At 41.3% G+C, this 12,484-nt stretch overlaps 1 protein-coding gene across 2 annotated transcripts in view; it reads right to left on the minus strand.

The window, feature by feature from the left end:
* gpr158a (G protein-coupled receptor 158a) overlaps positions 1-12,484 on the minus strand; it is a 161,712-nt gene that overhangs the window by 80,582 nt on the left and 68,646 nt on the right. For both annotated transcript variants that reach the window (XM_061965143.2, XM_061965144.2), the window contains exon 3: positions 342-444. In XM_061965143.2, coding sequence (XP_061821127.1) covers positions 342-444 — 103 coding nt within the window. The remainder of the gene's footprint in view (positions 1-341; positions 445-12,484) is intronic.

Consider the following 12,484-nt stretch of genomic DNA (forward strand, 5'->3'; position numbering starts at 1 on the left):
ACTTGTTAAAAAACCCCATTATGATTTGCACATTTTCAGAATGTGTTTGTTCTATTTTGAAACAAAGAAAACAATCTGAAGTTGCCTTTATTTTTAAGTTATCATGCCGTAATTTTACCAGTCCGGCCCACTTGGGAATAGACTTGGTAAATGGTAAATGGGTTGTACTTGTATAGCACTTTTCTACCTTTTTAAAGGAACTCAAAGCGCTTTGACACTATTTCCACATTCACCCATTCACACACACACACATTCACACACATTCACTCTTTCTTCCATGTGGCCCCTGAGCTAAAGTCAGTTTGAAACCCTTGATCTAGAACGCAGACAAGCCGACTCACTGGTGACGCCGCTGACGGCCACTCGGCTGGGATGGTAGAATCCTGTCCTGCAGACACACTTGTACTTGTCCAGCACGAAGCCATGGCCGCGCATCGGCAAACACTGTGAGGAGACAAAAAGCATCAGACTTGAGGAAGCGGTAAAAAGGTCATTTGAATGAGTCACTAATAAAGTAAAGCACAGGTGGAGAAGAAGAGGTCAGACGTCGTCAGTGAGGTATAATTATTCAACTTCTCTCCGTGTTAAATGAAAGTCTCCTCCATTTGATTGCGGCCCTGATAGGAAAACACGAGGGGCGTCAGGGGCAGACTGACAAATTACAACCTATAATTAATCTCTAAATTAAGAACTGCCTAATTTGCATGATTAAACAACAAGCCGTTAGTTTCATTCCCTGTGGGAATGAGGGGAAGGGGGTCATTGAAACGGGACGGGACGGCGTGGCGCAGTTGGGAGAGTGGCCATGCCAGCAACCTGAGGGTTCCTGGTTCAATCCCCACCTTCTACCAACCTAGTCACGTTCGTTATGTCCTTGAGCAAGACACTTCACCCTTGCTCCTGATGGGTCGTGGTAAGGCCTTGCATGGCAGCTCCCGCCATCAGTGTGTGAATGTGTGTGTGAATGTGGAAATACTGTCAAAGCACTTTGAGTACCTTGAAGGTAGAAAAGCGCTATACAAGTATAACCCATTTTACCATTTTTTTTTTTACCATTGCGGTGGTCTCTATCATCTCCTTCCTCACCCAACCTGATGAGGAGGAGGAGGAGGACTTCCTGGCGAAGAGGCCGAGAATAGCAGTGCCGCTCCGGCTGACACTTGACACGCCGCTGAGAGCTCGCGACCTGACCGCCGTCTAAACGAAGCGACCGTCACACAGACGTCTTGAGAGGGTTGCTATTTATGACCTCCTCCTGTGGACCTCCGGCCCGAAGGTGAGTAAGAAGCCTGACGACCGAGGCGGTTGCTAGGTAACGACGGAGCGAACCACTTCTTCCTCGGTTTTTTAAAAGTTGCAGGGCGCTGAACGGACAGCTTCCTAAAGACGAAGAAGCGTTGTGACAGCCGAGAGGAGCACTCGGGGGACCTTCATCAGGAACAGACACAAAGATTTCACCCTGCTAGCTTAGCAGTTAGCAGCGCACTGAATGTCCAGCAAGTATTTGTCCGCCTTAAGTCTCGCAAAATATAATGTGGTGGACAACTTCCTAAAGGAGACCAACACTCAATTAAACTAAGGATGTTCCAATCAGGGTTTTATGATGCCGATTTTGATTTTTTTTGATTGATTGATTGAGACTTTTAATAGTAGGTTGCACAGTACAGTACATATTCCGTACAATTGACCACTAAATGGTAACACCCGAATAAGTTTTTCAACTTGTTTAAGTCGGTTGATTCATGATACAGATATATACTATCATCATAATACAGTCATCACACAAGATAAGACGGTGTATACATTGAATTATTTACATTATTTACAATTCGGGGTGTGGAGGGGGTGGGGGGTTAGGTTTGGTTGTTATCATCAGTCATCAACAATTGAGAACAGAGAAATGGACATTGAAACAGTGTAGGTCTGACTTGGTAGGATATGTACAGCAAGTAGTGGACATAGAGAGAGAGAGAGAGAGAGAGAGAGAGAGAGACCAGAAGGCATAAGAAAAGTATCTACATTTGATTATTAACAACAATCCGGGGAGGGTGTTAGTTTAGGGTTGAAGTTGTCTGGATGTGTTCTTTTAGTGCGGTTTTGAAGGAGGATAGAGATGCTCTTTCTTTTATACCTGTTGGGAGTGCATTCTACATTCATGTGGCATAGAAAGAGAATGAGTTAAGACCTTTGTTAGATCGGAATCTGGGTTTAACGTGGTTAGTGGAGCTCCCCCTGGTGTTGTGGTTATGTCGGTCATTTACGTTAAGGAAGTAGTTTGACATGTACTTCGGTATCAGGGAGGTGTAGCGGATTTTATAGACCAGGCTCAGTGCAAGTTGTTTTACTCTGTCCGCCACCCTGAGCTAGCCCACTTTGGAGAAGTAGGTAGGAGTGAGGTGCGATCTGGGGTGGAGGTCTAGAAGTAATCTGACTAGCTTGTTCTAGGATGTTTGGAGTCTAGATTTGAGGGTTTTGGAGGTGCTAGGGTACCAGGAGGTGCATGCGTAATCGAAAAAAGGTTGAACGAGAGTTCCCGCCAGAACCTTCATGGTGCTTTTGTTGACCAGAGAGGAGATTCTATAGAGAAATCTCGTTCGTTGATTACCTTGGTTGCCATTTTATCACAGGAAAGATTAGCCTCTAGAATGGAACCTAGGTAGGTGACCTCATCCTTCCTGGTGATAACAATGTCACCCACTTTTATAGTGAAGTCATTGACTTTCTTAAGGTTGATGTGGGACCCAAACAGGATGGATTCTGTTTTACCCAAGTGTATGGATAGCTTGTTGTCAGCGAGCCAGGTGCATGTTCTACAGAGTTCAGCACTGAGGATTTTCTCCACCTGTGACTTGTCCTTGTCTGATACCAGCAGGGCCGAGTCATCCGCAAACAAGAACAATTCACAGTCGCATGCTGATGATAAGTCGTTTATGTATACTAGGAACAGTAAAGGCCCCAATATACTGCCTTGGGGGACTCCACAGCTCACTGAGAGGGGGGGGACACGGTGCTCTTCACCTCTACCACCTGTTCCCTCCCCTCCAAGTAAGATTGCATCCAGCTCGATGAGGTTTTGTCAAATCCGATTGCTCTGAGCTTATCCAACAGTATAGCGTGGTCAACGGTGTCAAAGGACTTCTGAAGGTGCAGCATGACCATGCCGCAGTATTTGCCCGCGTCCACCTCATGTTTGATGTGGTCGGTCAGATAGAGAAGGAATGTGTCAGTGGAGTGGTTAGTTCTGAAGCCGGATCGGAATTTGTACATGAGTTTATTGGTGGCAAGGCAACCATCGACCTGTTCATAAACTATTTTTTCCATTACTTTCGAAATGGAACTGAGAATACATACTGATGATCCATGATGGATTAGACTTATATAAACTTTATTGATCCACAAAGGAAATTGTTCCACACAGTTGCTCGGTTTCAAAAGAGGTAAGGGGTAAGGATGGAAAGGATAATGCAGGTATTAAAGTTAAATGCTAAACTAGACAAAATAGCATCTTAGCTGGCATCATCCTGTTTAACCCTAAACACTAAAAAGACTAACTCTGTCTGCTTCTCCATTAAAACGCTACCTCAAACAAACCTGAATATAAAAATTAAATAGGAGCTCATTGAACAAGTACCTGAAGTCAAATATTTGGGCATAATCATAGACTATCAGCTGAATTTTAAAAGTCACATTAAAAAAATGTGTAAAACCCTGAAGGCAAACCTAGGCTGTTTTAAGATTATAAGAAACTGCTTAACTCTCAGCTGTGCTTTTACTTTTATGAATGCAATGATTCTTTCACACATATCTTATGGCTTAACTACATGGTCCCAGGCACACCAGTCATCATTGAGTGTCTTTATAACCACACCTTGAAAGTTCTAGACAAGAAGAGTATACGATATAAACATTGCCGAATTTTAACCAAATACAATATTTTAAGTTTTACCAATTCTATTTTGTTACACACAGTCAAACTGTTTTTTAAATGCTTGGATAACTCTGCTCCCCAATTGCTCTGCAAGGCAATTACAAGACTGCAAAGTGGTACCAGATCTACCACCCGAGCAATATCAAAAGGCAACTGTTGTGTTCCATTTCGTAGGACATCTTTTGCCCAGACTGCCTGTTCAATAAAAGGACCACAACGATGGAACTCTTTACCGGACACTTTGAAAAGTATACCTGCACTTGTCACTTTCAAAAAACAAACACAATTATGGCTAGTTGAGCAACAATCGTGTTCCCATGTTTAGTTTTTACTCATTTTTACTAATTGTTTTTTTTATCTAGTCTGCACTTTCTGTGTTATTATTATTATTGGCTTATATCTAGTTTGCACTTTGTCTGTATTATTTCTATTATCATTATTATCAACTCATCTTTGCCTTATTCTATTTTTTTTTCCTATTTTAATGATGGTGGATCTGTGTTGTTGTTGTTGGGGACAAGTGTTGTAAATTAGCTTTGGCGACAAACACTATGATGCATACATTGGATAACTGTTTCAGATGTCTATGTTTTTGTATCTGTCCCTATTTCAAATAAACCTCTATAATAATAATAATTAAGTAGACTAAAAATGTACAATAGTAGCAATATAAAATATAACATAAATTTAATTTTTATACATTATACAGTATATAATAAATACTGAAATATTATATTATATTTTTATATAATATATACAGTATTTAACAAATCCCAATTACCATGTAAATTATTACAGTACAGTAAATGCAACAGCTGCAGCAAAAAATTTTTTTTTTTAAATTACATGTTTTACGTGCACATTTTTCAATTTATTTATGGAGAGTGCTATTGACAGTGTAAAATATCAACACCATATTTAAAATACTTCCTTATTGACAAGTTAACTCGTGTGATTAATCAATTTTTCACAGATGCAATAATATCGCCATTCCTTTGGAATGTATGAGAAAGTTTTTACCATATGTTATACACAAGTATTAGGGATGTCCGATAATATCAGACTGCCGATATTATCGGCCGATAAATGCTTTAAAATGTAATATGGGAAATTATCGGTATCGGTTTCATAAAGTAAAATTTATGACTTTTTAAAACGCCGCTGTGTACACGGACGTAGGGAGAAGTACAGAGCGCCAATAAACCTTGATGTACTGCCTTTGCGTGCCGGCCCAAGTCACATAATATCTACAGCTTTTGACACACTCACAAGCGAATGCAAGGCATTCTTGATCAACAGCCATACAGGTCACACTGAGGGTGGCCGTATAAACAACTTTAACACTGTTACTAATATGCGCCACACTGTGAACCCACACCAAACAAGAATGACAAACACATTTCGGGAGAACATCCGCACCGTAACACAACAGAACAAATACCCAGAACCCCTTGCAGCACTAACTCTTCCGGGACGCTACAATATACACCCCTCAGGGAGATCATGTCCCAAATTCCAAGCTGCTGTTTTGAGGCATGTTAAAAAAAAATAATGCACTTTGTGACTTAAATAATAAATATGGCAGTGCCATGTTGGCACTTTTTTCCATAACTTGAGTTGAAGTTGTTCTCTTATTTTGGAAAACCTTGTTACATTGTTTAATGCATCCAGCGGGGCATCACAACAAAATTAGGCATAATATTGTGTTAATTCCACAACGGTATATATCGGTATCGGTTGATATCGGTATCTGTAATTAAAAGTTGGACAATATCGGAATATCGGATATCGGCAAAAAAGCCATTATCAAACTTTTCTAGTCTTAAGCTTAAAGTCGAGCAGTATATTAATATTTTGATAAATACTAGTAATTTGACGTACTAGTAATATAACTATTTTAAAAAGATGCAACCAAAATACATATATAAGTATAAGTGTGCGACATAGTAGCAACAGAAACAATGTTGTAACAGCGGTAAGGAGCAAACTGCTACGTCAGCAGTAATAGCGCTGGCTGTAGTGGTGTGCGAGTTGTGTGATTAGCAACATTTTAAAGTGCATGCAGAGGCAGTTGCAAAAGTGTCAAAGTGGGGCGAGCACAGGTGGTGCATGCCTTCACCTTCATCCTGCCAAAGTCGATTGGCTCCAGGCAAGGAGATGCTGGAGGAGGGAGACGCATAGGTGTGTGTGTGTGTATAGAGGGGGAGAGCCAGGAATAGCCCCCGCTAGTCGGGTCTGATTGATGTGGATGCTGGGATGTGGAGGATGCAGAGGAGCGGGGAAGCAGCCCAGACGGCGCAGCCTGCCTCCCGGCTATCTGCCATCCGTCACATGTCATCTCAACACCAGCGACCGCGCAGCCAGCACTATACAGGTCACACAGGGAGCTCCCATTTCATGCTCATGCTGTGTTAAAAAACCCACAGTATTTACAGCCAAATATAACAACAACTAGTGCTGGTATTCTGACATGAAGCGACGCAGGCACCGACCTACTTTTTAGTGGGCGGCTCGTGATGTTAATTATGTTTGATGACGGCGTTCTGTTGATACTGAGCGACTCGGGCACTGATACTGTTCTGGCGCCCGCCGCGGAAGAGAAATTGCACTTTGCATTAACATAATCGTTAATTAGCGCCATGTGATTGAGATGACTGGCCGCAGAATATAATAAGTGTGTGCGTTTAAGGGAGGGAGTTTCATTCAGAACAAAGTTCTGCTTAGGTTCATTCTGTATTTTATTTATGTATGTATTTATTTGACAGGGACGGTACAATTAAACATTGCTACTGTTGCGTTTGGACCAGTTGTTCCTCCCAGGGAATTCAAGTCGCTGGTCGCTCCCAAGCTCTTTACGACACTTAAAGCTGAGTAGAAGAACCACCAGAGACAGAATAGGTATTTTGTAATATATTTGCAAAGCTTTGTAAATATACTGAGACCAGTCCAGCATCGAACATTCAATCGCGCAGCTAAGATGGTCTTCCCTCAAAAATGGAAACCTTCTCTTCTATAAAGTCTCTCTCCCTCCCACCCTCGTTGTCTTGTCTTTCCAGCCTAAACACATGCCCATTGTCCTCCGCACCTGGACATAAGAATAGATAAGAAGAAGGAGTATCTCTCTTTCTTACATTCCACACTCAAGGTTAGCACACAGTATTTGCAGACAACCGAAAGACCACAATTGGAAGAAAAACACTAGCTGTTTTGTAATATGATTATGAAATTAAAGAAGTAATACTTAAATATGAAGAATATATGTCAATATCTGCCTCCGACACTACACATAGGTAACCGATGTCAAAGTACATATGACTTATAGCCATAGGCTAATTTGCCACCCTTGTCCCTGGTTAGGCTTTTAAAGAAAAGTTGAGAAAAGTGTAAAAAATTAAAGTTAAAGTACCACTGATAGTCACACACACACTATGTGTGGTGAAATTAACCTCTGCATTTGACCCATCCCCTTGTTCCACCCCCTGGGAGGTGAGGGGAGCAGTGAGCAGCAGCGGTGGCCGTGCTCGATTTAACCCCCAATTCCAACCCTTGATGCTGAGTGCCAAGCAGGAAGGTAATGGGTCCCATTTTTATAGTCTTTGGTATGACTCGGCCGGGGATTGAACTCACGACCTACCGATCTCAGGGCGGACACTCTAACCACAAGGCCCCTGAGCAGGTAAAACACATACAAAAGGATTAAGACAAGTACAAAAATAAAAACACATTGAAAATAATTGGCCCTATTTGTCCCCACTACACCCAGTTCTAGTGCTCACACGTCTGATTTTCCTGAAGCCACTTTTTCAGTTTTGTGGAGAAAAGTTTAATAATTTAAGTAAATGTAAACACTTGCATCATCAGATACAAGAATTCTGCCTTCATGAAGATAATAAAGTGATATCTGCTCCTAATATTTTAGTAGACATTCCAAAAACTATTCAGAATCATATGTGTAGTTGTCACCGCTTGCAGCATTCTCTTCTGCATCCCGGGATGTCAATCACTGTCCCATGCATCATGCACAAAAGTGCACTTTACTTGTTTTAAACTATTGTAGTGGCGTTCTGTACAAAAAGTACACTTTAATTTAGTGTTGTTTTGATATGTCATCTTAGTGACATCATGCACAAAAGTGCACTAATAGCTTGTTTTAAAATGTCTCTGACAATCGTGCACTTTCTGTTTTGGAAATGACATGAATGTTTGTGCCACTGCTTAATAACTGTTTCATAAATACACTTTTGCTAAATTGACTTAGTTGTGATTTCCCTCTCTACATGAAAGTTTAAAATGAGCATATATTAATGAAGTATGAAGAAGAATGTTTTAATGTAGACACATAGAATCATCATACTGGTTTGATTATATGCAATGTTCCCTCTAATTTTTCATGTGTGTGAGCAAACGCAAAAACCTGAGCATTCAGTGGAGCCCATGTGAGCAACATCAGACGTGCACACTGTGGCTACACCAGCAGCACACCTGTCCCAAACCTGACTAATGTTGCGTTTGGACCAGTTGTTCCTCCCAGGGAATACAAGTTTCTGGCCACTCCCAAGCTCTTTTATGACACGTAAAGCTGAGTAGAAGAACCACCAGAGACAGAATAGGTATTTTGTAATTTTATTTCCAAAGCCTTTGGAAATAAACTTGAGACCAAATCCCGTACAGAAGCGCTCACTCGCACAGCTAAATTGGTCTGATCTAAAATATGGAAACCTTCTCTTCTATAAAGTGTCTCTCGCTCCCACCCTCGTTGTCTGTCTTTCCAGCCCAAACACATGCCCATTGTCCTCCTCAGCTGGGCACAGGAACAGTTAAGGAAAAGGAGTATCTGTCCTCCTTACATTCCTAAAGTCAAGGTTAGCACACAGTACTTGCAGACAACCAAAAGACCACAATTGGAAGAACACTAGCTGTTTTGTAATATGACTATGAAAATAAAGAAGTGACACTTAAATACGGATATATGTAAATATCTGCCTCCGACACTAAATAACAAGTTAAATCTCCATCCATCCATCCATTTTCTACCGCTTGTCCCTTTCGGGATCGCGGGGGTGCTGGAGCCTATCTCAGCTGCATTCGGGCGGAAGGCGGGGTACACCCTGGACAAGTCCCCACCTCACCGCAGGGCCAATACAGATAGACAGACAACATTCTCTTATTATTATAATCAAATGACAGCAGTCATTTCCATGAGGTTATTTTCTAATATAAGTGTTTAGGCCCACTTACAATGACAATAACAAAAAATATTGTTTTTCATGAACTGTGTACTTGTATTGTTTGTCTGGGTGGAGGTCCTGCTTTGGAAATAATTTGTACCCCTTTCAGACATTGCATTTAGTTCCCATTAAAACTTTCACATGTTGCACAATGAGATATCAGCAGGGGATCATGTGTACATTCCTGCAACTTCCTGTTTGGAAAAAATATATTTTTATTAGTATTTATTTAATGTACTAACAGCATTTCATGATTAATATTTATAAATTAAGATTCCTAATAAATGACACTAGAATAAGCACACATTTGATTGGTAAATCATAGTGTAACGACCTGGAATGACACTTTATGTGTGGTGTTGGAGTTGTCCGACTTTTTGTGTGGCTGTAAACGCATCACTGGCTAAGTGCCAAATGTGCATGTGTTGGCCCAAGTGAGAAAGAGCAAGCGGCTGCTGTTGATATAACAAAGTTGCTTTTGGTCTGGTTTGTACTGCAGAAAATGGCCAATTTTACTAGATATCATTTTTTTTACTAATGTTTTGGTGATGTGTTTATGGCCGACAAAGAGTTTTGCTCAGTAAAGTGATCGATGGAATTCATGTCCTCAAAGCGTCTCGACAGACGTTACAATATTTGAACAATGATGACGAAAACTGTTTTCTCTGTCGTGTCCGTGTCGTGTCAAAAATTGTTATGCTCTTATTTTTTAATTTGATTTTGTGCGTGGCATAGATTTGCCGTGCGCAGAGGACGCTTGAGCAGTGCGCAATTGCACAGGCGCGCACCTTAGAGGGAACATTGATTATATGTATCAAGTGTTCATTCAAGGCTAAGGCAAAATATCGCGATATATATCGTGTATCGTGACATGGCCTAAAAATATCAAGATATTAATAATAGGCCATATCGCCCAGCCCTACTTCACATGAAAAGTGCAGCCAGATCACTTTTCTTGTGCTGATTGAGCTGTACTGCACGGATCTACACCGCCCTCCACACACTAACTTCTCATGACTTCAAACATCCGTTCTCCATCCTCACCTCCGCGTGACACAAGCGAAGGGATTAAAAAGCTAAAAGTTCCCCCCCCTTAGTCGCGCTAATTGATGCGGAGGCTAGCGTCTTCCACCTGAGCGGGAAAGCAGCGAGCAGCTCGCCTCTGCTGCTGGCTAATTAGGACCTGACGCTGTCCTCCAAAGAAGAAGAAGGAGGAAAAAGAAGAAGCCCACACGCTTCCAGTCCAGCTCAGCAGCTAATCAAGCGCTAATAGGCCTCTGTAGATATTTGTAATGTTCCTTCAGCGTGCTACACACACCCTGAGGATCATGCGATAATTACAGAGTGAACGACATCAGGCACAAAAGGAGGTAAAATGGAGAACACAAGTCTGGAGGGCGCTGTCTAAGTGTGTGTGTGTGTGTGTGTGTGTGTGTGTGTGTGTGGCAAGCTGTGAAGTGCCAGCTCAGGATGTGCATAAAGGCACCAGGGAAATTAGCTTGTGTTTATTTTAAAGGGGTCGTACATGCTCTGTTAAACCCCGCAGCATACAGGCAGCTTCTCATGACACCTAATTAGGTCCGCGCGCACACAAATGTGCAAACGGAGCTGCACAAATATGGATTCTGTGGTTTGGAAGAAGGCGGAGTTGTGTGTATATGTGTGAAAGAATAATAATATTATTAATAATAATAATAGTGCTGATTTTATTTCGCAGGTGAACAGGTGTGATCAGGCATGGGTGATTTAACACAACTTTAAAGACACTAAGTATCAAACAATGTTTTGCAACCTGATTTGGCGGCTGCAGACCGACAATTATCCTTAGAATAAGAACTTTAAAACCAATTATTAGTGGATCATTGTCATAATGTATTAAATAATATTTAAAAAATAAACCTTTGTATGTTTTAGACGCATCCTCGCGCTTCCATGCGGACTGGACACTGGCCGAGAGTTAGTGGGCGGCCGACGGTGGAGTAGGTCCTCTTGGTTGCTTTGTTGGGTCTGCTCCTGTCTCTGGCCATGTTCCCCCCACCCCAGCAGACGATGGCGTGGAACACCGCAGAGGCCACCCCAGTGTATATGTTTTAATTTAATTGTATTTATTTGTTGTTGTTGTAGTTTTTACATTGGTAGCTGTATGTAGAAATGTCTGGTTGCATCAGCTCTGCTCTTTTAATGTCCTTTGTGTTCTTTAATGTTTCCCTCTTACACACATGCTTATGTGTGCTATGGCTATGAGTTTTTTCCCCCTTGGCCTCAGTCTGGACCCCCTCTCCAGGGGCCCAGGCTTAGACTGAATTATTTTTCTTCTCACCCCCCTCCCCCAGCGTTTACCTGTTTCTCACCTTTTTTGTAAGAGGCACCAGAAATTGGCAGACCCGTCAGCGATCCTGTTTTGTCTCCCTGTAATGTTTGTCTGATCTTGAATGGGTTTGTGCTGAAAATCAGAATTTCCCCTCGGGGATTAATAAAGTATTTCTGATTCTGTAGTCATTTATATGAAAATAAATCAGTATTTATCACAAGATTAGTATACGACTAGTCTCAATCAAGCTTAAGACTATTTAACAGAGGTGGGACCAAGTCATTGTTTTGCAAGTCACAAGTAAGTCTCAAGTCTTTGCCCTCAAGTCCGAGTCAAGTCCCGAGTCAAGACAGGCAAGCCCCAAGTCAAGTCCAAAGTCAAGACTGGAAAGTCTCAAGTCAAGTCCTAAGTCCTGCATTTTGAGTTTCGAGTCCTTTCAAGTCCTTTTAACCACAGACTAATATATTAACACAGATTGTGTATGCTTTTCAAACGCTGTATTTATTTATTAAAACAAGTGCATTTTAAATTGCAGGAAAGAAAATTGTGCTGACATTGCACTTTATAATAGCACTATTAACCAGTCATTTTAAACATTAACTCATTCCTTTACAGAACAAACACATTGAAAAATAAAGTGCAAATGTACTTATTTGTACAAAAGTGTTAACATTGAAAAAACATGACATATACGTGAACATAACAAAAAAGTTGTACTTTTTATATGTCAGGGCCCTATGCTGCATTGCATTTGCAAAAGACCAAATTAGCCAAGAGTCTGTCAGTCATTTGTGCACGATGGGGGCATAGTATGCTGCCACCATGGCTGAAAACTCGCTCCACTGGAGCACTGGAGGCAGGCACTGCCAAGACTCTCATGGCCACTCGGAACAGTTCAATGCCCAGAACAAAAGGGGGGAGAGAGTTGTTTTGGGTTGGTGCACTACTTGTAAGTGTATCTTGTGTTTTTTATGTTGATTTAATTAAAAAAAGAAAAAAAAAAAATTATTTCTTGTG

The sequence above is a fragment of the Nerophis lumbriciformis genome, linkage group LG07 (assembly GCF_033978685.3).
Source record: "Nerophis lumbriciformis linkage group LG07, RoL_Nlum_v2.1, whole genome shotgun sequence".
Classification (NCBI taxonomy): Eukaryota; Metazoa; Chordata; class Actinopteri; order Syngnathiformes; family Syngnathidae; genus Nerophis; species Nerophis lumbriciformis.